The 27428-nt window shown below is 49.4% G+C and overlaps 1 protein-coding gene across 1 annotated transcript in view; it reads right to left on the bottom strand.

The window, feature by feature from the left end:
* Window positions 1-6220: 6220 nt before the first annotated feature.
* The window catches only part of BTBD16 (BTB domain containing 16), a 44938-nt gene continuing 23730 nt past the window's right edge, over window positions 6221-27428 (bottom strand). The window contains exons 10-16 of the mRNA XM_060098658.1: window positions 25002-25121; window positions 14853-14944; window positions 13902-13984; window positions 11993-12070; window positions 10765-10863; window positions 8970-9158; window positions 6221-6956 (exon numbers count right to left, since the gene is read on the bottom strand). Of these exons, the coding sequence (XP_059954641.1) occupies window positions 6888-6956; window positions 8970-9158; window positions 10765-10863; window positions 11993-12070; window positions 13902-13984; window positions 14853-14944; window positions 25002-25121 (730 nt within the window). The 3' untranslated portion in view covers window positions 6221-6887. The remainder of the gene's footprint in view (window positions 6957-8969; window positions 9159-10764; window positions 10864-11992; window positions 12071-13901; window positions 13985-14852; window positions 14945-25001; window positions 25122-27428) is intronic.

Consider the following 27428-nt stretch of genomic DNA (forward strand, 5'->3'; position numbering starts at 1 on the left):
TCTAAAGAAGAGTGAGGCAAAAAGCCCCTCTTGCTCTTCCCGATGAGCTCATAGGAAAATAAGACAGTTCACTTCTTCCCCAGGTCCTACTGTTCCTGGTCATAGGCACAGCCATTCACTTCTGCTCTACTGCTCTCCCGGAATCAGAGGACTCAATGAACGATTGCAGCTGGGAAGGTCTACCAAGAGTGCCTAGCTCGACCTTTCATTTTGCATAAGGGAAGAAGGCCCAGAAGAGAACAAGGACTTGCCCAAGATCACAGAGCATGCATCTTGACCTAATAAACACTGAATGACTCCAAATAATGAGGAGGAACAGAAATCACTTGTATCAACCTCCTACTATGTGCTGGGTGCTTTACCAATCACACATCAACTTATTTAACACCACAGGTCTTATGGCCCACTTCAGATTAGACTCTGAGGTGCAGAGAGGTTAGGTGACTTGCCTAAAGCAACACAGCTAGTAAGGGACAGAGCTAGGACTCAAACCCTTGTCTTGCTACTTCATGACGTAAAGGAGTTGCTGGGCCATCTTTGTTGGAGGGGAGGGTCTGGGGAGGTGAGCCAGATGGTGGGTGATAGGAGAAGCAAACACAGAGAAGGTCATGGACATGGCACATCCTATGTTAGGCTGACCAACACTCATGGTCGCTGCTTTTGGCCTGGTGACTGTGGACTTTTTAAATTCTAGTCTAAGAAGTTCTCACTTGTAAGGAGGGCTTGGTAAGATCATCTTAACAATTTTTGTCTCAAGACTTCTACTTCCCAGGTTCAGAGATTTTGTGATGTGAACACTGTAGATGTTTGAATGACCACAGTCTCATCTGGGATGTAAAAAAAGTTCACTTTGAACCACTAAGCAAGGAAGACCCTGCAAGATGAGCTTTTAAGTTGCAAATTTCTGCCACTGAAATTCTGGTTCCCACTTTTGAGGCAGACCTCGCCCCCTAGTGGAAAAGGGTGGACTCTGCATTATAGTAAATGGTCCAGCCACAGGAGGGTGCCTCCTTAAAGTTCTATATTTCATAATACAGGAAATCTGGTTTTAAAAATAAAATCAGCCAGTGTGGTGAAATAGATTCACAGATTTGTTGTTGTTCTTGGATTTTCCTTTTCCACTGGAGAAGAAAGACAGTCAGGTATGTGGGGTACGGTGGGGACCCCTGCTATGGAATCAACATTTTCAGATCGATCTGAGTTGTTTCTGGGAGTGATCCCAGACCTCCCGCATCAGGACTTCCCCAAAGCCTGGGAGTTAAAGTGCAGGTTCCTGGGTGTCTCCTAGGCTGCAAAGTCAGCCTTCACAGCTGGGGGGCCAGGGGTCCATTTGCATCAGCAACCAGGAGATTCTGGTGAAGATTCAGTCCAAGAGTCCTGGACCTGGACATGAGCCTGTTCTCAGCTGTTTCAGCTTCACCTGTACCATTTCCCAGCAACCCTCCACCTGCAAGGACACTGCTCATCCTCCACGGCCCATTTACGTGTCACCTCCTCAGTGAGACCACCCTTGCCCTGTCCCAACGCCCCCAGAGGAATCAAATGTGATTTCCCATGTGACGGCACCCTGCCCAGCACGGCCCAGCATGCCCAGATGCTCCGCACACAGTTCTGTCGGGCATGTAGTAGGTGTTCAATAAATACTTGAATTAAGCACCTTAAAACTTTTCCCCTCGGGACTTCCCTGCTGGCGCAGTGGTTAAGAATCTGCCTGCCAATGCTGGGGACACGGGTTTGAGCCCTGGTCTGGGAAGATCCCACATGCCGCAGAACAACAAAGCCCGTGTGCCACAACTATTGAGCCCACGTGCCTAAAGCCCGTGCTCCGCAACAAGAGAAGCCACCACAATGAGAAGCCGGCGCACCGCAATGAAGAGTAGCCCCCGCTCACCGCAACTAGAGAAAGCTCGCGCACAGCAACCAAGTCCCAATGCAGCCAAATAAATAAACAAACAAACAAACAAACAAACAAACTTTTCCCCTCTTCTCAGTGGCCTGTGGAGGGAAATGGAAACAGGTGAGTCCTGTGGCCAGGCCCGTGGTGGCCCCGGCTCTGCCACTCTGAGGAACCTGGATGTACAACTGCCTTGCTCTCTGAAGCTCAGCTGCCACTCTTTTTTTAAATTTAATTAATTAATTTTGGCTGTGTTGGGTCTTCGTTGCTGCGCATGGGCTTTCTCTAGTTGTGGCGAGCAGGGGCTACTCTTCGTTGTGGTGCTCAGGCTTCTCGTTGTGGTGGCTTCTCTTGTTGTGGAGCATGAGCTCTAGGCGCGTGCGCTTCATTAGTTGTGGCACATGGGCTCAGTAGTTGTGGCTCGCGGGCTGTAGAGTGCAGGCTCAGTAGTTGTGGCGCACGGGCTTAGTTGCTCCGCGGCATGTGGGATCTTCCCAGACCAGGGCTCGAACCCATGTCCTCTGCATTGGCCGGTGGATTTTTAACCACTGTGCCACCAGGGAAGCCCTCAGCTACCACTCTTACTGACGTGGAAAATACACCTACATCACGGGGTGGGGCAGTTGGGAGGATTCAGTGAGAGGGTGGGCGTCACGTGTAACATCTTTAAACCAGAACGGTCACTCCAGCTCCCTGGGCCCGATTCCCCGCTCTTACAGTGAGGAGGTAGAAATGACATCACCTCCCGTCCCTGACGCCCCGAGTCCTTCTGCGTCGGGTGCCTCCATTCTCTGGACCTTGAGGCAGGGGACGCAGCCCGGCCCGTCAGCCCCTTACCCCATCCTTTCTGGGGTTGCCTTTCTCCTACATCCCTGCCTTTTGGACCCTCACAGTGTGACTGGTCACCTTAGGGAGGCCTTTTTGGAATTGCTGTTCCGCGAGGTTTTCCAAATCCTGCAGACTCTGGGAGCTTGACATTGCATGTTACAAATAGCTGAGCCAGGACAGTGGTTTCCCATAGAAAGTGGACAGTCATTCATGTTTCAGCAGTGCTTCCAAACAGCCTCTTCTCTCTTGGACATCTACGGACTTGCTTTTCAGAAGTCTTCCATCCTTATCCTCCCTATTATCCCCTAGGACCCTGGTGAAATGCCACGAGGCTACTCTTTCTCCAGAGCCAGTGAGTCGAGCCGCACCCCAACCTCTGCCCAGGGGCTGCTTACCAAGGGGCTGTTACACGAGTCGTGGCCGCAGGGATCATAGCCGCGAGGGAGGCCGAGGGGCTGCCTTATCCCCTTTTTACAGACAAGGAAGCACAGTTCACAGAGGGGAAATGACAAGTGACTTTTCCAACTTAGCACCATTAGTTTGGAGGCAAGGCAAATTCATCATCGCCTTCTTCTCCCAAGGCTGTGCTTCTCTGTTAAAGAAATCATCTATCTGGAGAGAGAAAAAAAATCAGGTTCTAAGGAAAAACACATTGCAGAATCCCATTTTGAATGGGAAGAAAACTCCAAATGCATCTAAAGGTAATTCGGGAAGGTCACCTGCCAAACTTCTCAACGATGGGAGTCCCACTGGATTTTATTGTCTTCTTTGAATTTTCTCATTTTTCTTCAACAAGCTTGTTATTATATAGAAGTAACATTTCGTGTTATAAAAGGGGAAACGATCCTGCTTATTTGAAAACAAACTACTGCTCTGTAGGAAGACCTGGATGAATCTCTTAAACATGATGTTGGGGGCTTCGCTGGTGGCGCAGTGGTTGAGAGTCCGCCTGCCGATGCAGGGGACACGGGTTCGTGCCCCGGTCTGGGAGGATCCCACGTGCCGCGGAGCGGCTGGGCCTGGGAGCCACGGCCGCTGAGCCTGCACGTCCAGAGCCTGTGCTCCGCAACGGGAGAGGCCACAACACTGAGAGGCCCGCATACCACACAAAAAAAAAATTAAAAAATTTAAAAAACCCCATGATGTTGAACCAAAGGATGCAAGCATGGAAGAGAGCAGGCTGCATGATTCTCTTCATTAAATATTCAAACTAAATGGCCATTGTAACGAATGTGATACTCAGACAGCGTTTACCTTTGAGGAACAGTGACAGGGAGGAAGTACAAGGAGGGAGGGGGGCATCTGGGTGGTGATCATGCACTTTCTGGTTTTGATCTGGGTGCTGGAATATGGGTGTGTTCATCTGTGGTAATTCATCAGCCTACATTATAGATTTTGGGCATTGATTTTGATTTTTTTAAGATAGTCCACTAAAATACTATTACTCTGAATGACGGTGTATTTTGACACAAGGAGAGTGTCTCACTTGCCTTGCCCTGTCCCGGCCCTGCAGGGGTGGGAGGAATAATTGAGGCTGTGTTTTCCAACAGCCTATGCACTGGGTCACACCTGCCAACCCTTCAGAACCCTTTATATCAGGGACTTGTCTGGAAAGCCTAAAATACTCCAGGGATTTCAAACAGAATAAATATAATACAGAGAACAGATCACACAGATGAAAGAAGACCTGAGAAGGCAAACAGGAGAATGAGGCAACCGCCTCAGGAAGGAAGTCTTCACCACCCTGGAGCTGCAGGGGTACACAGATGAGGAGGTGTCACCAGGACAGAAGCAGAAGCAGGGCCATTTAATGGATCTGGAACCACGATAGGAGGCTGCCAGGTAGGAGCTGGGACAGCAGAGCAGAGCTGGAGCCATAGGGGAGACACAGCCACTGCTGGAAAATGCCCTCTGCAGCCGAGAGGGTGAGAAGTCCCCTGGCTTCTCTCAGTCTCTTTTTCTCCAAGCTCCCATCACCACTTCCTGTTGGCTGGGCCTGGCCAGATGCAAGCTAGGGAACAGAACTTGCAGGATGGGGGCTAGGACAGACCCAACTCCCAGTTCGTTTGTCCAATTCTTCCACTGGTTCCCCTTCTCACCTTCCCACCAGCCTTCCTCTCTGCCAGGCCACTCTGCCCAGGGCATCAGTCCTCTGCTGGGAAGGAGGCTCCCTTAGGCCATGTCTGATTCTAAGGTGATCATTAGACTAAATTTACCCACCTTGTTGTCTATACAGCATCAGCTGATGCTCCATCACTTTCCCAAAGACACTGGTTAACAGGCTGTGGTGGACACACCCTGAATAATCACACCCCTTGTATAATCCTCTCCCCTTGAGTATGGGTAGAACATATGACTTACTTCTAGCCCCGAGAACATGGCCAAGGCGATGATATGTCACTCCCAAGATTACCTTGCGTTATGCATGGCTCTGTCTTAGCAGACGACAGTGAGAGAGACTCTCCTGCTGGCCTTGAAGGACAAACAGCCATGCTCTGAAATGTCTGTAGAGAGCACCATGTGGCAGGGAACTACAGGGGCCTGTAGAACCTGGGTGGTCTTCTCTCAACAGCCAGTAAGCAATCAGGCCCTCAGTCATACAGTTGCAAGGAAATAAATCTACCAGCAACCTCATGAGCTTGGACGTGGGTTCTCCCCACTTGTGTCTTCAGATGAGAACACAGCCAGCTGCCACTGGATTGTAGACTTGACTCTGGGCGGGGGACCCAGCAAGGCTGCTTGGACTCCTGACCCACAACAACTGTGAAATAATAAGTATGTGCTGTTTAAGCCACTAAACTTTTGGTACTCTGCTACACTGCAATAGAAAACTAATCCACACAGTGAGAAAAAAGACTCTTTTGCCTCGCTTTTTCCAAAACCTAAAGTTTCATTGAAAAAGGTGGGACAGGGCTTCCCTGGTGGCGCAGTGGTTGAGAGTCCGCCTGCCAATTCAGGGGACGCAGGTTCGTGCCCCGGTCCGGGAGGATCCCACGTGCCACAGAGCGGCTGGGCCCGTGAGCCATGGCCGCTGAGCCTGTGCGTCCGGAGCCTGTGCTCCACAGCGGGAGAGGTCACAACAGTGAGAGGCCTGCGTACCACAAAAAAATAATAAAAATAAAATAAAATAAAAAGGTGGGACAGTAAATAAGTCATGCCGTACCTTATAACTGTTTACTTCCCTTCCTACCTCTTGTTCTGGCTGAGCCAAAACTGCCAGGGACAGTGGCAAGGTGTGTTGTTCTGTGTGGCAAGCAGAGATGTATCACAAAAATGGGAACCTTGGGGCTTCCCTGGTGGCGCAGTGGTTGAGAGTCTGCCTGCCAATGCAGGGGACATGGGTTCGTGCCCCGGTCCGGGAAGATCCCACATGCCGCGGAGCGGCTGGGCCCGTGAGCCATGGCCACTGAGCCTGTGCGTCTGGAGCCTGTGCTCTGCAACGGGAGAGGCCACAACAGTGAGAGGCCCACGTACCACAAAAAAAAAAAAAACGGGGAAACTTGGGGCTTCCAGCTGGAGTATGTTGTTACTGCTGATGCTCCCATAGGAGTGCTTCTGAGAGTGCATCAAGTTAGGGCTGGACTCAGGGAGCTTTGGGGTCAATGATGGCAATGGACTCATGGCTCTGATCCTTTCCATCCTCAAACGATATAAATGGGAGTGCTATGGTCTGAATGTGTCTCCTCAGACTTCATATGTTGAATTCTAACCCCTAAAGGTAATGTCATTAGGAGGTGGGGCCTTTGGGAGGTGATTAGGTCATGAGGGAAAGGCAGGGCCTTCGTAAAATGGATTAGTACCCTTATTAAAAGAGGCCCCTGAGAGCTCCCTGCCCCCTCCACCATGTGAGGACACAGCGAGAAGAAGCCGTCTATGAACCAGAAAGCAGGTTCTCATCAGACACCATGTGGAATCTGCTGGCATCTTGATCTTGGACTTCCAGCCTCCAGAACTGTGAGTAACAAATTTCTGTTCTTTATAAGCCCCCAATCTGTGGTGTTTTGTTATAGCAGCCCAACAGACCAAGACAGTGGGCCAAAGTTCTGAGACCATTACTAACTTGGAGAGTCAGCTGAATACTTGAGCAGTCCTTTTCATGTTGTTTTATTTCCTTTTACATGGACCAGTGGAAGAAAAAAAATCCCATAGATTCTTCTGAAAACTGTTAAGATAATGAGAAGACGAAGGAAAAACTTGCATAGATTGGGATGCCCACAGTTTGTATTTTCAAGGCCTAAAAGACGAAACAAAACAAAGCAAACGGGACTTTCAGGATAAACGCAATCATCCTCTAGAAGGGGAAAGAGGAAGGCCTAGGGCTTCCCTGGTGGCGCAGTGGTTGAGGGTCTGCCTGCCGATGCAGGGGACACAGGTTTGTGCCCCGGTCCGGGAGGATCCCACATGCCGCGGAGCAGCTGGGCCCGTGAGCCGTGGCCGCTGGGCCTGCGCGTCCGGGGCCTGTGCTCCACAATGGGAGAGGCCACAGCAGTGAGAGGCCCGCCTACCACAAAAAAAAAAAAAAAAAATAGGAAGGCCTAGCAATTGTATAAGATGCTGGTTCTCAACTCTGGATGTACATTAAGAATCATGTAGGGAAGGTTTTTAAAATAAACCTTAAAAAAATTAAGTATAACTTAAATACAATAAAGTGCCCCAATCTTAAGGATATACAGCTTGATGGATTTTCACAAGTGAGCACTCCTGTGTGACCACCACCCGGATCATGATAAAGGACATTTCAGGTACCTCTGAAATCTCCTTCCTATCCCCTCCTGGTCAATATCCCAGCCTCCTCCACTCCCACCTCCACAAGGAAATTGCTATTCTGATTTCTAACATCATAGAGAATAACTAGAGGAGCTTTAAAAAATACTGATGGGGGCTTCCCTGGTGGCGCAGTGGTTGAGAGTCCGCCTGCTCATGCAGGGGACACGGGTTCATGCCCGGTCTGGGAGGATCCCACATGCCGCGGAGCCGCTGGGCCCGTGAGCCATGGCCGCTGAGCCTGTGCGTCAGGAGCCTGTGCTCCACAACGGGAGAGGCCACAACAGTGAGAGGCCTGCGTACCGCAAAAAAAATAAATAAATAAATGCCGATGCCTGGGTCCCACCATGGAATATCTGGTCTTATCTGGGTGGCTCTCAGGCCTGGGGAGTTTGCAAAGGGCCAGGTGATTCTGATGTGCAGCCAGGACTGAGAATTACTCTCTGGTTTAAGGTCAAGTCCCATTTTCTGCAGGGGAGCGAGGGCTTAAATTCACAGACCAAAGAGCTCCTCCCAGCACTGTAGACCGGCTCTCTAGCGATTTCTGGATTGCAGCCATCAGGAGCCAGGCCAGGTACTGAATCCACCGGGATTTTGAGGTGGCCCACTGAGGCAGCTGAGCTCAGTTCTCCTTGGACGAGCCAGGGGCGGGTGGGCTGGGCCACGGATTTTGGTGGAAGGTGATGTCCTGGCAAGAAAGGAGGTGTTGGCAGCAAATACGCTCCACCAGACATTCCACCTCCCCCTAAAATTCCCCTTCGGTATTTATTTATTTATTTATTTTTTGTGGTACGTGGGCCTCTCACTGCTGTGGCCCCTCCCACTGCAGAGCACAGGCTCCGTGACGACACGCAGGCTCAGCGGCCATGGCTCACGGGCCCAGCCGCTCCACGGCACGTGGGATCCTCCCGGACCCGGGCACGAACCTGCGTCCCCTGCATTGGCAGGCGGACTCTCAACCACTGCGCCACCAGGGAAGCGCCCCCCCTTCGGTATTTATAAAATGATTCGGGTGTGACCCAAATCGGGCAGTCTGGTTTGGCTTATCGTTTTCAGTACGCCCAGATTTCACCCTACCAGGTTTTTCTTTAGCATTATTTGGAGCTGTGAAAATCCTTAAGAAATTGAGCAAATTTCCCCCCATAGATCGCTGGAGCTATAAAGTCAGTGACCCCAAAAAAAGTGTGGAGGAGAGAACGAGCAAAAGAGCAATCAAAGAGAAAAGAAAAGATAAGCACTCGGGCTTCCCTGGTGGCGCAGTGGTTGAGAGTCCGCCTGCCGATGCAGGGGACACGGGTTTGTGCCCCGGTCCGGGAGGATCCCACATGCTGTGGAGCGGCTGGGCCTGTGAGCCATGGCCGCTGAGCCTGCACGTCCGGAGCCTGTGCTCCGCAACGGGAGAGGCTGCAACAGTGAGAGGCCCGCGTACCGTAAAAAAAAAAAAAAAAAAAAAAAAAAAAAAAAAAAAAAGATAAGCACTCACGTGGCTTTTGCAGGACGACTTAACCAACCCAAACTTCTGCTTGATCTGGTTTGTCGTGAACTCTTGCCACTTGCCGTCCACCAGGGTCTGGGCTCTGATCTCGTACGTCACCGAGCACTCTGCTCTCAGGCTGATGGGGCTGTGCTCATAGATGGAGGAGGAGAATTCCAAGTCGGTGTGGCTTATTCTCTGCAAGGAGGGTGACCCACCTTAGGTGGAACCGAAACCTGGGTGACCCGGAGTTAGCGAAACGTGGTCCCTGCCACATCGGCCCTCCTGTCTGATGTGTACAGGGCGGAAGCGTTTCCCCATGGCCCCATTTCCTACATGCAGCTGCTGCTGAATCGGTTGGCATTTGAACCCTCACCGTGAGCAAACCACTGGCCAATGGACTGGGGTTTGGCCGACTCAGGAAAGCACCATGAAGTCAATCTATATTGAACGGGAAGGTCTTCACATCGCTTTGCCAGAGTTTAAAAAACCAACATAGTATTCATATGAGCACTTCGACTCCTGTTGTTACATAATTCATCTCTTCCATCCAGTGAAATCCATTATGTAGGGAAATGCGTGAGTCACTAAAGACCAAGGACTGGCCCAAAGAAGAGATGTGACTCGCTCAAGGACACATAAAGAGGTAGTGGCCAAGCTGGATGAAACCCCAGGTTTCTCATTCATGCATTTATTCATTTATCCACTCATAATACAAACATACCACCCCTACATTCCTGTTCTGTGATTGGCAGTGGTAATGAAAAGATATGGTAATATTAAAGATATGGTTTCTCAAGGAGCTTAAAGTTTTTGAGATTGAAACCCTAAGTGGAAGGTAGGGGTCCACCATCATAGTTGTCATCATCATCATCATCATCAGGGCCCTGTTCCAAGCCCTCTGCACAATTTAACACATTTAATACTCACAGCAACCTAGGAAGGTAGGTCTTATTACCTTGTCCATCTTAAAGGTCAGAAAGTGGACACAGGGAGGTTCCTGGGCTCACCAAGATCAAACGGCTCACCAGGTGGTTTGAATTCAGACTCTACTCTGAAACCCAGCTCTCCTGCCTCCCCTGAAAGTCTAGCAGGAGCACGGAGGTGAAGGCATCCACCTTCCTGACTCTTCCAACATCCTGTTCACAGCCTCTGCTTTGCCCCCCTAGAGAAAACCATTCCCTCTGCCTTTATGGGCATACACATTACCTCCACAGAAGAATGGCCACCTGTAAAGCAACCCCCAGCATGTACAAACTGAAAATGAATTGAGCCCCACATGTGGTTCCAGAGGACTATCATTTAACCTTGGCCTTACCAGTAGAGGCCATACAAACATGAAGACACTCCGTTTTGAGATCCTTATCTATTGAATGGGTTAAGAGCAGTAACCTCACAATGTTGGTGCAAAAATCAAATGACATCATGACCATGAGCATGATTAGCACCAGGCTTACACACATTACAAATGAATTAGTAATTAATGTTTTTTGTTTGTTTGTTTGTTTGTTTGTGGTTCGTGGGCCTCTCACTGTTGTGGCCTCTCCCGTTGCGGAGCACAGGCTCTGGACGCGCAGGCTCAGCGGCCATGGCTCACGGGCCCAGCCACTCCGCGGCATGCGGGATCTTCCCGGACCGGGGCACGAACCCGTGTCCCCTGCATCGGCAGGCGGACTCCCAACCACTGTGCCACCAGGGAAGCCCAGTAATTAATGTTTAATCAATTATTATTAATTCAATATGAACTGATTCTGAATCTCAAAGGCTGTTTCAGAGACATATCTCTCCTGTGCTCTGTCCTTACCTGCATATGAAAACTACAGGAAGTAGTATCATGTTTGATTCCCTTTATCTCAAAGAAGAATCCATATATGGCAATCACTTCTGAATGTGTAGTATACTCCTAAATGGGGAAAGATAAGCAACAAAGTGACAGGGGTAAAAACCTTCAGTATTCAAAGGCAAGAAAACATAGCAAAACCAATTCTAGCTACAACTACTAAAGTGACTAATTTGTGATTTAAAACACAACAGCAATGTTAGCCTGGGAAACAAAAGAAAAGACAAACTGCAGCGACTTTACAAATCCTTACAGGTTGGCACTCAGTGGCAATACTATTTGCTCTGCCTGCTCCCCTTAGTGGGGAGAAGAATGAGTTGGCACATTCTTAGATGACCCGTGGTCTGCAGACCTTTGAAACAAAGCATTTTGCTCCAATCTGATAGGCCTAAGAGACCCGCCATGCCCACGGTATTGCAGGGTGTCCTGGCCACTGTGGTCTGCAATCTGTCCACTTGGGCAGGTCCCTGCAAGCACAGCCCATCCAGGCCTGACCCAGAGGGGAGTCTCTGATGAGAGACTCAGGGCCCCAAACCCGTAAAACACGAATTCTTTTGAGATCACTACTGGGGCGGCTTTAGCGATGTTGGAGGATCGCAGCCATTGCTTGAAGAACTGTACCGATCAAGGGAGCCCGAGACAGAGGGCAGCCACCAGCCGCCCAGGCTCCCCTGGTGACTGAGCACCCAGAGGCTTTGCAGCCGAGCTCCCTAACTCATTGCCGCTTTGATTCTGGGCTCCATCTAAAGAGCTGCTCAGAGCAGTCGCCCTTGCAACCTTAACCACGGGCTCAGAGTGGAACCTCTTCTCGGGCAGTTGGCAGCTCACCACGTTGGTGGGGAAGAGGATAACCAACTCATCCCAGTTTGCCCAGGCCTTTCCTGGGTTTAGAACAGAAAGGTCCTGCATCTCCAGGAAACACCTCCAACCCTGGAAAGCTGGGACCGTTGGTCACCCTCATGGGAATCGTAGATGTGCCCATCAAGGGACTGAATGGCCTGTCCCAGGGCCCCGTCTTGTGCATTTTCCTTCTAAGGGGGCGGCACGTGTGCAGGAGAGACCCCTATGATTTCCTCTTCTGCCCCGGCCTCCCTACCAGAGGGCGGAAGTGAGTGTGGCCATTGTACAAAGGTCTCTAACCAAGCACGGGACGGGATGTTTCTTCCCCTGGCTCGGGCCCAGCGGTCAGTACCTGCTTGAAGAGCAGCCCGAATCTCACCCCCTGGTTGGTAAGATCCTTCACGTGGGCCATGTCGCCCCCATTCTCCAGCTGAAAGGAAAACACACACCTCTTACCAGCAGCCCGATCCCCCCACCATCATCTTCACTACACTGATCCCTACAACCCTGTCTCTGGAGCCTACATTCACCCATGAATCCAGTCCACAGTATTTACTGAAAACCTACTAGCCGGTTACCATGCTCAATGCTTTCAGAAGATGCAAAGATGAGAACAAGAAAAATGCCCCAGCAGTTTTTTCTTACTTGAGAAATAAAATGTGCACAGCAGGAGCCCAATTACAAGGCAGAGAATATTCATGGCTATAAAGTCAAGAGCAAGTACGGCCCCATGGGCAGGCTCCACGTGAGGGCGGGGGCCGGGAGGGAGCAAATTTCTGGAGGATGACATTGGTGGCAGGGGCCAGAAGGACATGAAAAGGGAGGTGAGGGACTTTCTGAGGTGTCCAGCCCCAAGACTGTCCCCTCTCTCTCTGTTGCCCCTTCCATCCTCTGCTCGGTTAGAACACAATTTTGAGCTATGTCCCAGAGAAGCACGGTTCCACGGAGTGGTTATCTACTGCGCAGGGCACTGAGCCTTGTGGTTTGCACATTACAATAGGTATTTGTTGAGCTGAATTTAATTTCAACCAGTGACTCATAAGTCTTCAGAACTCAAACACTGCCTCACTTCATCTCTGAAAATGCATGATTGGAAACACATAAGAAGCACAACAGTTGGCACAGACAATTCACAAAGAGGGAAATGCCACATGGAAAAATATTCATATTTACTAGTAATAAAGGGAATGCATATTAAAAAATGAGATGCTATTGTTCACTTCACAATTGACAGAAGTGATCTGAAAGGAAAATGCTCTATGTTGCTGAGCTTGTTCAAAGAAAGGCACCTCATTTATCGCTGGGGAAGGAGTAATTTGGTCCAAATTTTGCTAATATGTATCAAGAACAAAAGTGCACATTCCTTTTGGGGCCGGTATTTTCTACTCTTCAGGTTCTCCTATAAGAAAATAATTCTAGGGCTTCCCTGGTGGCGCAGTGGTTGAGAGTCCGCCTGCCGATGCAGGGGACACGGGTTCGTGCCCCGGTCCGGGAAGATCCCACATGCCGCGGAGCAGCTGGGCCCGTGAGCCATGGCTGCTGAGCCTGCGCGTCCGGAGCCTGTGCTCCACAACAGGAGAGGCCACAACAGTGAGAGGCCCGCGTACCACAAAAAAAAAAAAAAAAAAAAAGAAAGAAAGAAAATAATTCTAAGTATAGTAAAATAAACCATTATGTGCAAATGCATTCACCACACAGCCTACTTATAATAGTTAGCAGTTAGACACACCATGACTTTTCTACAATAAAGGAAAGGTCAAGTAGCACTGTTTGTAGCATATCCTCTTGGTGGAAGAGTTCGCAGCCAGTAAAAATGGTGATAAGAAGCACATTTCATTAAGTATATTTTTTAAAAAAAGACCTGAAGGCAATAAAATGCAATAAGATGTTAGCGATGGTTGTTTTGGGGTGATGGGTCTGAGAGTATGTGTCTTCTTTCTTTCAGGTTCTCTGAATTTTGAAAAATTTCAATAATAAGCACATGACATTTGTATCTGTGAGGGGACTCTGTTTGCAGGGCCGTGTGGCCAATTGTCCCCGACTCTCCGGGTCAACAGGACAGATGTTCTAAACACCTGGGCTCCAAGGCGGGGCCTCCTCTCCTCTCCCCTCCAGGCTTGGCTCTTCCCACTTCCCCTGGGGAAGGATCCAGATACTTCCCCACCTCAGAGGCCCAGAGGTTTCGAATGCAAAACACATCTCCAGAAAAAGCAAAGGCAATAAATTTCGATAACTGTTTCCGCGCTGAGCTGGTGACTCACCGCGAGGTAATGGTCGGCTATAACCCGGACGAGCCAGGATTCAGGGAAGAAGTTAATGTGCCTTAGCTCCTCCAGATCCTTGCCTGGAAGAAGCACAAAGGGGACATTCTTACGGATTTATTCATAAGAGAACTGCAAAACTCTCATTTACGGAAGGAAAAAGGAGGAAGTTGGGAGCTGAGGACTGGCGGGCATTCCCGGGCCCCAGGAATCATTAGATGTGTGGAACCCAAGTGGGACGTCCCACGGCCCTTTCCCCCAAAGGGTCCACAGCCCCCGGCACAATCCTGCCCAAGGAGGGAGGGTTGAGATCTGATAAACAGTGTCTTTGGAGTGTCTAGAAGCAATTTGGACCAACTCTCTGGGCTCCATCAACCATTTGTGGGTTTTGGAGCTACTCATTCTATCTGGATAACTCGAAATGGCTTTGAAAAAGTTCTCAAATATCCTTTCAGACGCAAAGCTCTCACTGGTGGCCACCTGGGCTGCCCCAAACACACTCCCCAAGAGTTCCCTCTCTTTCCAAGTCACAGCTGCCTTGTTCTGGGCCCAGAGCATGAGTAAACTCAAGCCTGGAGCACAGACCCACAGCTTTCTCCCAAACTGCTGAACAAGCGAGCGACCCAGAGGGGACGCCACTCTAAGAGGTAGGGCATGCGGTTAGATGGCGACACACAGCCCTGGGCGCTGAGTACACTTTCATAATCGGTAAGCCCCTTCCATCCATCATCATGTTTTACAGAAGCTCTGATTATCCCCATTTTACAGACAAGGAAACTGAGACCGGGCAGCCAACTGACTTTCCTAAAGTCACACACCTTGGAAATGACAAAGCCAGATCTCAGCTGATTCCTTTGGAAACGTCTGGTGGGGCTTCCTCAGGAGTGGCTGAGGGGTGTGGCAGGTCCCCAACAGCCTCCCCTGGATGTGCTCCCACGGGCTGGGGCTTACCTTTGGTGATGCCGTGCAGACGCAGGCAAAGGAAGAGTGGCATCCAGTTCTGTCCCACATCCCGATCCAGAAAGCAACACTTCTTGGGGAAGCTTAGCAGAGGTGCAGAGAGGAATAAAAGGCCTTCAGAACACTCCTTTCTGGAATTGGCTGGGGCTCGTGAAAGTCATATCAGAGACTAGCGGTTTCACCAGCCAGGGGTAGATGGCGCCTGGTTCTCTCTGGATGGGTGGGGAGTGTGGAAGCAGAGGGGGGCTGCTCCCCGAGGTGGTAATGAGACAAAGGGTTATATTCCCCTTGCATCTACCACATAGTAGGTACCCGACAAATACTCATTAAATGATGATGGGAACGCATAACTGTACAGAGGATTTCAGGATACATTTTCTCACTGGAGTCTCACGAACTTCTCAACGGGCAGACAGGACAAGTATCATCAGCTCCATTTTACAGATGAAAAAACAACGGCTCAGCCAGGACTTGAACCTGGGGTTTCTGATTCCCCCTCTACACATGCTGCCCTTTGAGTAAGTGGCCAGTTTAGGCACTTCAAAAGCACTTTCTGGTAGAATCAAGAAGAAAGAAAGTTTGGATGAGTGGGTAACTTGTTTTAGCAGCTGGTGCCAGGATCAGTTCTGGACAGCGTTAATACTAAACTCTGGTTAATTTCCACACGTGGCTGAGGTCAGGGCTGGGTTGAAATCAGACTCCCCTTGAGAATACTTGTACTCACAGGCACACATCCACTCTTGTTTTGAAACAACTTGCTTCATAAAATGGTCACTTTTGACAAATGGGGACGACGGGGGATAATTTTTCCAATGACTTTGGAAACACAAAGTCATTCCCTCAAGTCAGATCCTGTATGAGACCGGCCAAGGGCACTTTCAGAATATTTTTCCATGAATCAAGAGTGATGTCCAAATCACACCCTGTCCCAGCCAGACTGAACACTCCATTGGCCCCGTGTCCCGCCTCTGCTGGGGGTGGTGCCCACCAACCTGCCTGGGGACCATTTGTTTTCACAAGATCTGGGAATTCCTGGGGCTCTCCAGCTCTTCCTCGTGGCAGTGGTCCCAGGAGAGAAGTTTAAGGATTCTGAGGCGTTGTGAGAGGGGAGAGGGGCGCGAAGACAAATGAGCAAATTCAAATTCAATGATTATTTATTAGAATCCACTGGGGACCTGTCTCTGGGGGTGGACGGACCAGGCATAAATAAAGGAGGGCTGATACTTCCAGGAGTGCAGGGCTTTGATCCTGGATCCAGCCCTCCATTACCCAGGGCAGGTGGAGCTGGGCTAGTGTGGGCCGTGCCAGTGCCCTGAGAAACACGGATCTCTTAGCTGGACAAATAACGCTTGCTTGACTCCTTTCCCAGACGTGAATGCTTCCTCCTTCCCTGCCTCTCTCTTGCCATTTAATGGAAGAATCAGCTAGGTGGCATCATGGCGGGTGCAGGCGTCAAGGAAGAAAGAAGAGGCTGAGCTGACGCAGAACCCCCAGCCCAGCTGCGTGCTCTGGGGAACGAGCCGGGACCCTCGGCAAGGGCTCCCACAGCCCGGAGTGGCCCCTGAGGAGAGAGAACTTGCTGGAGCTGCAGGTTAATACAGTTCTAGCCCAGGAGGGAAAGGACCATCTAGAGGACAGATTTCCCCTCCAGCTCAGAAGCCCCCAGGCGCCAACTCCACAGCTTTGTGGGAAGGATGCTGGGAGAGGAGGAGGGACCCAAGGCCCCTGAGTCTCCCCATGAGAGGCACTCAGCCAGACGACCATCAGCCAGGACCTCTCCAGACAGACCGCCTCCCCGAGAAGATTCTGAATGAGCTTTGTTGAGACAGGTGATTGGACTTTATGACCCCTTTGGATCACAGGAAGTGGCAGTGATGATGGCTGATTTGGACAGGTCACAGGTCAGCTCATGCATCGCCCAACCATGCTTGGGGTCCCTGAGCTTGGGCCCTGGAGTCAGACAGACCAGGTTCCAGTCCTGGGCCAGCCGGCCGTCAGCCGTGTGACCCAGCCTCCCCAAGCTTCCATCTCCTGTTCTGTCCGGGGGCACAACAGCCACATGTGCTTCCCTGGGTAGTCGGGAGAAGTAAAGGTGACAGAGCTCGTGATATGTCGGGCGCAGCCGCTGGTCCTAGTGGTACTCGGGCTTCATGATTGCCACCGCTGTCCTCTCACCCCAAAGAAAGTGACCTGAACTTGAGCCGGTCAAGTGCATGGCCGTGTTCTTGCTGGCGTTCATTATCGCTGCCACCCTCTAACTCGCCGGAGCCATGGGCCGCCTCAAAGGAAGTAAACGGTGACCTCAGCTGCTGATTTTCTAAAATCCCAAAGCATCTGAGCAGTGTGGTCCAGCGCCTTGAACCAATGGGCGTAACCCTGCCCCTGGAGCCGGGCGGGTGGATGGCTGCAGAGCCAGGACGCTGCCCGGGCCTCCCGAGAACAGCCCACGTGTTTCCATCTAACCCAGTTCAACTCCGCTTGCTGGGCCGCAGCATCTGGATTCTCTGGGCCAAGGATGAGCACGCTCACCTGATGTAACATAAAGTGGGGGAAGCTGGCTGCTGCGTCGGGACCTCTTTGCATGGCTGTTTGGGGGAAACAAAGGCTGGCATGGCTTCCCCGGGCGCTGAGCTCTGTTGTCTCTGCAAAGACTTTGGGTTTAGCACTGACTATTCTGGGACAAGCTTCAGGCCATGGTGTCTGCCTCCTAAAGTTCATGGGAAGCCCTTGGGGCATGATCCCCTTAGGGAGGACAGTTCATAGGCCCTTGATACTGAAAGATACACCCAGGTCGGCTCTGGGTTCTGCTTGCAAGACCCTGGGGACAAATCCTCCCTTCTGACCTCCTGAAAGGCAGTGCCAGGAACAAGTCTGTGTCAGACTGGCACAGGTTGGCATTTCAGAGCTGCCATCAGCCACGATCTTCTTGCTTCCTCCAGCCTGTCACCTGTCAGAGTCATTTACCCTCTCAGACTCAGAGCCCCATTAGCCCAGCACTTCAAATTTTTGCCTTTTAAATGCATACTCTAGAATTCTGACACGTGCTACAGCACAGATGAACCTTGAAGACATTGTGCTAAGTGAATTAAGCCAGACACAAAAGGACAAATACTGTACGATTTCACTTATGTGAGGTTCCTAGAAGAGTCAAATTCACAGAGACGGAGGTAGAATGGTGGTTGCCAGGGGCGGCGGGGACGGGCAGAGGGGAAAGGGGATTCATTGTTTAATTTGTATGGGGTTTCAGTTTAGGAAGATGAACAAGTTCTGGAGATGGATGGTGGTGATGGTTGCACAACAGCATGAATGTACTTAATGCCCCTGAGCTGTACACATAAAAATGGTTACAATGGTCATTTTTATGTTATGTATATTTTACCACAATAAAAAATTAGAGTTAAAAATTACTTTGTTTCTATGAAAAATATCTGAAAGAATAGTTTATATTTTAAAGTGAAGTTTGAAAAAAATTACACACTTGGGGGAAGGGAACACGGCTCTTTTCAAAAGGTAACTTGGTGTGGAAGACCTGGACGCCTTCTGAAACCCAAGAAGCAGGAAACAACAATTCTGAATGTCGCTGCCACCACCATCACCTAGCAAATGTCACCGCCATTCAGGACGTCCTGCCAAGTGCTGTGCTGGGCCTTCCTTTTCTTTGAGTCAGAACGAACCTACATCAGACCCGATGAGGGGGTATTGTTAACCTCTGCAGCCAGTAAATGGCAGTAGTGGGACTCAGACTCAGGGCCGCTACCTGCTGACACACCTCATTTACTGAATGTGTTGTTTGTCTCTGCTTCCTAGATTGTAAACTCTGTGAAGATGGAGATTTTTGTCTGTTTTGTCTACACTTGTATTCACAGCACCCTTTGCAGTGCCTGGTTCTCAGGCAAGTCAGCTTGCAATAATGTTAAATGAATTAATTGGATGAATGAGCTGGTCCCTGCCAACTCACCAGGCTCAATCTTACCATCCCATCCCTCTGCTCACCCATACTTCACCTTTTAGGAATGCAGTTCCAGCCCAGTGCATGTGTGGGCATGCACACACACACACACACACACACACACCACACACATACATGCACAGACCAGGCTATTCTATGCCAGTTTTCCTGTGCTCACGGGGTCCTGTCTGCTGTTACCATGATTTTTTGTCAGGCCAAGTCCTCTGGGTCATTTGTCGAGACCCAGTCAATGTCACCTTGACTATGAAGATGAAGATGGTCCTGACCTTTGCCCAAAGGCAGAACTGGGTCTAGAAATTCTGTGTAATGATGATGCTACCTGCCCTTTGCAAGAGCCTCCTGCACCCAGACACTTATATTCCTTGCGTTCCTCCAGAATCTCCACTCTTACCCTTGAAGAAGACGTCTTGGGGCCACCCAGTTTGGGTGAAAAGCCAAGAAGCCACATGAGGGAAGTGCAAAGGTAGTAAGGAATAGGAATCAATAATATTTAGGGACTTTGAAAAGAGGGAGATTCAGCTTCCAGGGAGCCAAGCTAAGGTGGATAGGAGCACTGCTGGTCAGAGACAGAGAAGAAATGAAAACGGCAAGAAACACAAACACAAAAGAAATGTATCAACCTCCCTGCACAGGGCTCGGTGGAGAGATTCTGACAGAGAACAACTGAACCACCCTCACGTCCATGACTCATGGACTACTTCAAAACGAATGTTCTGGTAAAGAGATCAGAGTTGTCACACCCGGGGTGCCCAGTTTCATGATGACTCTGTGGTTATATCTGCAAATGCCATCCATTAATCACAAGAGACACATGGCTGTGTGCCCGCCCTGGCACACAGCATCACAGTACATTTCCTTCAGACACCTGTGGGCTGGGATGCTCGGAGTGCAGGGCATGGCTGGGCCGCTCTCCTCGGAGGCTCCCCTCATTTTATATATGGGAAGGTGGTGCTGGGTTTGTCGGGGCAGTGCTCACCCACACAGCCGGCACATGCTCTCGTTCTCTCTCCAAGAAGCTCAGAGAAGGAATCTGTCCAGTGCACAGGTGAGATCCAGGAAGGTTTCATGGAGGAGTCCTTGGCCAGCTCCATAAAAGCTGGGTCAGATTTGGACGGGGCATAGGAGGAAGGAGACTCTGCTGCAGAGGTCAGGGAAATCTAATAGTTGGGATGGTGTGGAAATTGGATTCACTGACTGCTTTCAATGACCTCTTTCTGGTGAGGTTGCTGGAATCCACCCTTGCAGTGTCTGAAAGGGACCCATTTAGGGATTAACAAATCAGCTAAGGACTAGAATTACAGGTCTGTTCATGACTTGCCCTTAACTCAAAGACCTCAAAGTAAAAGGATGTGTCTGACGATCTAGGAGCCCCAGCTCCACCACCAATTTGCAAAAGGCGCCCAAGTAAGCCCCTTACCATCCCTGCATGGATTTTACAGACACACTGTTGAGTGAAAAAATCCAGACCTTTAAAAGTCTATGCTGTAAGATTCTATTTAAAATTCAGAAGCAGCCAAGACATCTCCATAGTAAGAGAAGCCAGGATACCCGTTCACCTTCGAGTGCGAGAGGTAGTGACTGAAATAAGACACATTAGGGGGCCTGTCAGGTTCTGTTTCTTGGTCCGGGTGCTGGTTATACAGGTGTGTGCACTTTGTGGAAATTCACTGAGCTGTTCACTTAAGGTTTGTGCACTTTACTGTATGTGTTTTATATTTTGATGAAAAATGTACATTAAAAAAAAGTGCCCGAACTTCCCTGGCTGTCCAGTGGGTAAGACTCCGCCTTCCAATGCAGGGGGTGCAGGTTCGATGCCTGGTCGGGGAGCTAAGATCCCACATGCCTCGGGGCCAAAAAAACAAAACATAAAAAACAGAAGCAATATGTACCAAATTCAATAAAGACTTTTAAAATGGTCCATATCAAAAAAAAAAAAACTTTAAAAGAAAAGTGGAAAATTTGCCTGTCTCTGGCTCTTCTCCATTTGATGAATTTTTACAGCCCCCCTGGACTTCTCAGACTGCTAAGTGGAACGAAATGATGACTTCCTCTATGGATGAATGAAGGCGATGGTTTTGTTTACATTTTTTTGTTTTTCTTACAAGGAAATGTTAAATTTAATTCTGGACAGCCTATTTGTATTTCTAAATTAACCACTGCCAGGAAAACACGTGTGTGTGTGTGTGTGTGTGTGTGTCTGTGTGTGTATACACACATGCATGTTCCCTTTCTATATTGATGTATTTAGACAACAATGAAAATAAGCTTTGAAGATGTTCTTAAACATGGAGCTAGGCAGAGAAACTGCTCCTTTCACTGTCCATCGGTGCCCCTGGCACAGCGCATATGTTCAATAACTATTTGTTGAATGAATGAAAAAAAATCAATGAATAAAAGAATACAGGGCTTCCCTGGTGGCGCAGTGGTTGAGAGTCCGCCTGCCGATGCAGGGGACACGGGTTCATGCCCCGGTCTGGGAGGATCCCACATGCCGTGGAGCGGCTGGGCCCGTGAGCCATGGCCGCTGGGCCTGCACGTCCGGAGCCTGTGCTCTGCAATGGGAGAAGCCACAACAGTGAGAGGCCCGTGTGCCACACACACACACACACACACACACACACACACACACACACACACACAAAAGAATACAGATGAGTAGAAAAGGCTTGGACATATGTCTTAATTTGCAGGTACAGTGGTGCTGAAGGAGTTAACTATTCAAATACCTTCCCTCCTAGCTCAAGATGTTGCTAAGACAGCTGAGAAAAGGAGTATTTGATCTATTTTACTCAATTGCTGCTCTAAACGCTCCTTTTTGGATGCTGGGCCAGCCACGGCCACACCCAGCGTTGCAGCTCAGCCTCATCCCTGGTCGGTCTAACATTCGGGCAGCTTGTCCCGCTGCCACCACATTATGAAAGCACAATCCCATTTTGCAGGTCCCCGTATGGTGATGGTCCACTCCGATCTCTGTTCCCCCACCTGGGAGATACCTTATAAACCACTCTGTCATTTCAATGATTTCATCAACAGATGAAACTTTAAAAATTGGGCCAAACAGCCAACTTCCTTGGTTCTCATACACAAGCCTGTGTACTGTCTCCCAGGGTCTGCTCGCCTTCTAATGCTCCTGGAATGTCCCTGTCAGTGGCTGTGGAAACTTCCTTGACTAGCTGTTCCCTCCGTCTTCACTGAACTGTGGAGCTCAGCTCCTCGGTGACTCAGTTCCGGCCCAGGCTGACCGTGACTTCCCACACTTCCACCACTTCCACCCCTTCCACCACTGGAGCAGAGATGCCTTCTTGCAGCCCAGGCCCTCAGGCCAGCAGCTCTGAGGCTCAGCCCCAGGGATCCTCAGGCCAACACAGAACCTGGGCACCACCGCTGCCCCCTCCCATGTCTAGCGTAGGCATCACCAAACTATCGAGACATTATTTCTCACTGAGCCTCGAGAAAGCCTTAGAACTCTGCCTAGTCTCGTCCACCAAACAGGCCCTACCCATCAGTAAAAATGGAAACTTGTCTGCCATCCCTCCTGTTTCGAGCTGCCGCAGACATGGCGTTCTCTGAATTTGGCATCTGCATGGTCAGACCCATTTCTCAGCTGGGGCAACCCAGCTCTGTAGAAAGGTTTGATGGAATTTCATCGTTCCATAAGCTGTTATGCGCTCAGCACGGTGCCAGGTGAGCTGGGGATGCAATGAAGGATCGTAAACCCTTCCTACAAGCCGCTCACGGCCTACCCAGGGAGACAGAACGTGTGCACCCACCAAGGTGTTCGTGAGGGCCTGGCTGGCAAGGCTCCTGGGGAGGCCCCGCCCTGGATGGACTGAGAAGAGGAGGCGGAGCAGGCTGGGATGAGGGGAGCCGGGGCAGCAAGTGCTGATGCCTCGGCTAAGGAGTCCCTCGGGGACTCAGGGGACAAGCACTTGGCAGGTGGAGGCCATTGACCAGGGAGCACCTTAGGGGTGCCCCTGTTCTGGGGCAGAAGAGTGAGCTGGGACGGGAGGCGAACCACCCGCAATCCTCAAGATGGACCACGGTCCTCAAAGTCGGAGGTGGGCCTGGGCGACCACGGAGCGGAAGAGCATCTGAGTTCCAGACTGTCTCATCTTTTCTCCCAAGGGGACACCAAGCCTGCTGGAGGGAGGGAGAGGGGGTGAGGGAAGAAATGACGTAGGGCAGGACTCAGAGAACACGGCTCCAGGGAGAGGACACCATCCTAGCTGGTCAGCTTGGGCAGCGAGACCATTTGGAGACACACGAATGGTTTCCAACACGGGAAACCTTGCAGGCTCAGGGGGGCTGCGGGAAATGCGTGCAGAGGGCTGAGGTTTGGGGTCAAAATGGAATCAGTGTCGATTCAGGAGTAATGCAGAAGCTACAATGGGAAGGAACACCCGAGGATGGGGGGAGTCTTGGAGACCCCAGCTCAGGCAGGTCCAGGAAACCCCGCTTTCAGGGCCACATGCCTTCGCCCTCTCACTCCCACTTGTTTCTCTCACAGTAAAAACACAGTTCCAATGAATCACCCACATTCTAGCTCATTTCCTATCTCCCAGTTCTAGACATTTCCAGTAGGAGAGCTAACCTGGTGCCAAACAGCGACTTTTCCTGGTGTGCATGACTCATCAGAAAAAGTGTCTCTTGGGCTATTAAAAGAGTGGGAGAGGGTGTAGCTAAGACATTTGGGTTCAAAGCAAATTATATAGAAACTAAGCAAGGACATGTCATTCTGGCAATGAACTTTGCTTTCCCCAAATAACGAGACAGGAAAAAGGGGCTCTTTACTTGACATGGTGCACAGATGTTTCAGAAAAGGATTAACTGCTTCAGAATAATGCAAGCAAAACTTGGCTTAAACAGGTCGATGCGCTGATGAACATGTGGAAGATGTGTTTATCCGCTAAAGTCACATGTGCAAAAGAAAAGGAATCTCTTGACTTCCTTCAATGCACCTTATCTTGCTTGGAAGCCCCCGTCCCTGCTGATATGGGGAACAGAACGTAAACCTGATCATGAAGGTAAGCCTGCCCGCCTAGGGCGGATCCTCCTGGCAGTGTCTTTGGCTACAAGGCCATCACACTCTGCAACCAGCTTGGATGATGCGAGTGTATTTACAAAGTTTTAATAGAAGCTAAAGAGACACCAGATGGATTACTGCTTTCACCCTCACCCCCACCCTGTCCCCCAGACCCATGCTGCCACAGCTGACATTGCCAGTGGGGTCGAACAGACAGAAAACACAGGCAGAGGAGGACACAGGGAGGGGAAGAAGATGCACTGCCAGGCAATTTTAGAAGTAATTGGCTAACAACAACACTGAACCTAGAGGCAGCCTCAGGATCTTTCTATACACTATGCCCAGGGATTCACGACTGAACCAGCTGCAGAGGGCACAAGAGAGAAACCCTCCCTGCCATCCTAGGAATGGGCAGCAAAGTGTCTTGGGATTTGGCAGGTCTGGGTTCAAGTCAGGCTCCATTCCTTATCACTTGTATGATCTCTGACAAGGTATTCATCTCTACTTCAATTTCCTCATCTGTAAAATGGGAATAATAAAACCAGCCCCTGAGTACTAGATTAAATGAGATTACAAATAGAAAGTGTCTATCAGAATTATTGCATTTAGTAAGCATAATTAAATGGTGCCCATTCTTATACTGTAACTGTTATTTTTCACTTAAATGTTGAGATATATAACTTTTAGAATTTATAAATTTAGAGATTCTAAGAGACTGGATTAATGCTATGAAATCTTTGTACATTCAAATGCTTTTTCATTTGTCCAGAAAATTCAGGATGTTATATGCTAACTAGTGAAATATAAATGAGAAAGATCTGGTCTGATTTAGGTACATTTTAAAGGCCAGTACAGTATGGTAATTTTCCTGAATAAAAACATACCTTTTGCATCATGTCTTTTACTGGACACAGAACACGTGCTCAAAGGCACATGACTATCTCATATTATAACACCTATTATTCACTTTTTCAAGTAATCTAGTGGTTCAAAGTTATCCCATAATCTTAGATCCCATAAGAAAACTGCATTCTATGCACTCTGAATGATGCTATGAAAAGTAATATCACTGATGCTTTCCCCCATGATATTATGAACAAACAAACAGTGTATGTACTGTTCATCAGTCAACACTAAGTCACGCTACCTGCTAAAAAATGAGAGCACAGTTGCGTACATCGGAATTGTCTGAGTTTTGTCATTTAGTTGCAAGTAGACCCACAAAAGAAGTGTTTTCAGAAGGTGAAACTCTCTAAAAGTAAACAACCTGGCCAAAATAAAAGATTGAGAAGTAATTTTAGGAACAGCCAAAACCACACTGTGTGTAAAAAACTGAAAAATTAAAAGTGAGTTTAGGAAGGAGGTGATACCACCCTGACGCACATAGAGAGATATCGAGTGACTTGCTCAGGGTCACTCAGCTGGTAACCTGCATGGCTGGACCGTGAACCTCAAGTCACCTGTCACCACCAGAGCCTGTGTTTTCACCCACTGGCTGTGCTGCTGTTAAACAATGGCCATCACTGAATGAGCTCCTACCAGGAGACAGAGTTCCCAAGGCGTTTCCGTACTTTTAAAATTTAATTCCACACAACAACCCTGCAGAGTTGGGATATATTCCTTACTTTTATAGATGTGGAAATTGGACTGACCCTACGTTTATTTAATAATTTAATGTTTTGTTCATCATGGGTCTTTTTTGTATTAATTCTCATTGTAAAATATTGCATTAAAATACATTTTATCTCAATGACTGAGGTTTTTCGTGTCCCTTAAATTTTGCACCTGAGGTGAGCCTCACTGGTCATATTCCAGTCCCAGCCCTGACTGAGGGCTGAAATGTGAATAACTTATCCAAAGTCACACAATTCTGAGGTCAGACCTGGGCAGGGGTCACTTCTGCCCCAAACTGGCTGTGGAACCTCCTGCAGGCTGCTTACTGGCCCTGCAGCTGCAATTCCCTCATCTGTAACACAGTGATTATAGCAGTTGCTCACAGGATACTTGTGACGGCTATGTGAGGTGACACGTCATATGAGTTTCCTATTGCTGCTGTAACAAATTGCCACAAACCGAGTGGCTTAAAACAACACAAATTTATTATCTTATTGTTCCAGAAGTCCTAAGTACAAAATGGATCTCACTGGGCTAACATCAAGGTGTGGGAAGGGCCGTGCTCCTTCCTGAGGGTCTAGGGGAGAATCATTTCTTTGCCTTTTCCAGCTCCTAGAAGCCACTGGCATCCCTTGGCTTGTGGCTCCTTCCTTCATCTTTGAGCCAGAGGCACAGCATCTTCAAAACTCCCTCTGGTTCTGACTCTTTCTCCTGCCTCTCCCACATTGAAGAATCCTGTGATTACACTGGGCCCACCCGGATTATCCAAGATAACCTCCCCATGCCAAGCTCATTCAATTAGCAACCTTAGTTCCATCTGAAAACTCAATTCCCCTTTGCCGCGCAACCTAACATATTCGCAGGTTCCAGGGCTTGGGATGCCGACCTCTTTGGGGGACCATTATTGAGCTGACCACACATAGAGCGGTGCCTGGGCACAGTAATGGGCTCAGCGGGCATCAGCTCTGACTCCTGCGTGGCAGGGCTCTGAGTGGCCCACCGAGAGGTTTGGGTCCTGGCTCCAGAGCCCACACTCTGCCTGCAGCAGCACGAGACATCTCATCAAGGAAGAAGGGAGGAGGAGGATTGGGTGTTGCCCTCCATGGAATCCACTCCGTAAAGGATGTTTCCCAAGCAGCTCCTCTAAGAGCCACCGATGACTTGCTTCTCTGAGTCATTTCAAGGTTTCTTAAACCCATTGATATTTTCTGTCTCTGACCACGGAGATGCACCCTGGCTTCAAAATATATCATAGCCTCTTCAACCACCACTTTAGTGGTCATGGTGGGTGGAAGCCAAGCTAAACCGTGACGCTAAAGGGCAATGGGAATGTCACTCTCCCACCCCTCTCGCTATGTCTGGACACAGGAGAACGGTCTCTTTCCTCTTATTTTTTTTTAGGCACCTACAATGCGTGGGCTTTGACTCTGGCCAGACAGTGACCAAATTTGTCACTGTCTGGGCAATAACGGTGAGCCAAGGGGGAGACATCACAGAATCACTTGGTATGATGTCCCCACAAGGAACTCTTCAACCACTGCTGGGCTGGGGAGCTACATGTCTTCTGGTGCAGAACCCACGCTTGAGGTCCTCAAGCCCAGAAGGTTCTCTGAGATCATACCAAAGAGGAGCTTACCAACACAAGGGGAGTAATTGGGAGCTCCATGAATCAGGACCCTGGTTTTACTTTTAGGATGAAGGGTAATTACTGAACTAAAGCCCTCTGTCTTTAGGCCAAGTATTAGTACCCTAAAGTATTCGTTCCTACAGGAAATAATCATGCTGAGGACATTCAAACATATTTTCATTTACTTAAGAGCTCTGATGATCTGAATCAAGACGGAACTCACAGAGATCCTAAACTTCCCTCCAACACAGGCGACCATCTGGGCTGTTCTACATGTGCTTATTGGGGCTCACAAGTAGCCATTGGGATGTAACTGGTGTAAAAATGTCTTTA

This window comes from Mesoplodon densirostris, chromosome 1, assembly GCF_025265405.1.
Source record: "Mesoplodon densirostris isolate mMesDen1 chromosome 1, mMesDen1 primary haplotype, whole genome shotgun sequence".
NCBI classification, from domain to species: Eukaryota; Metazoa; Chordata; class Mammalia; order Artiodactyla; family Ziphiidae; genus Mesoplodon; species Mesoplodon densirostris.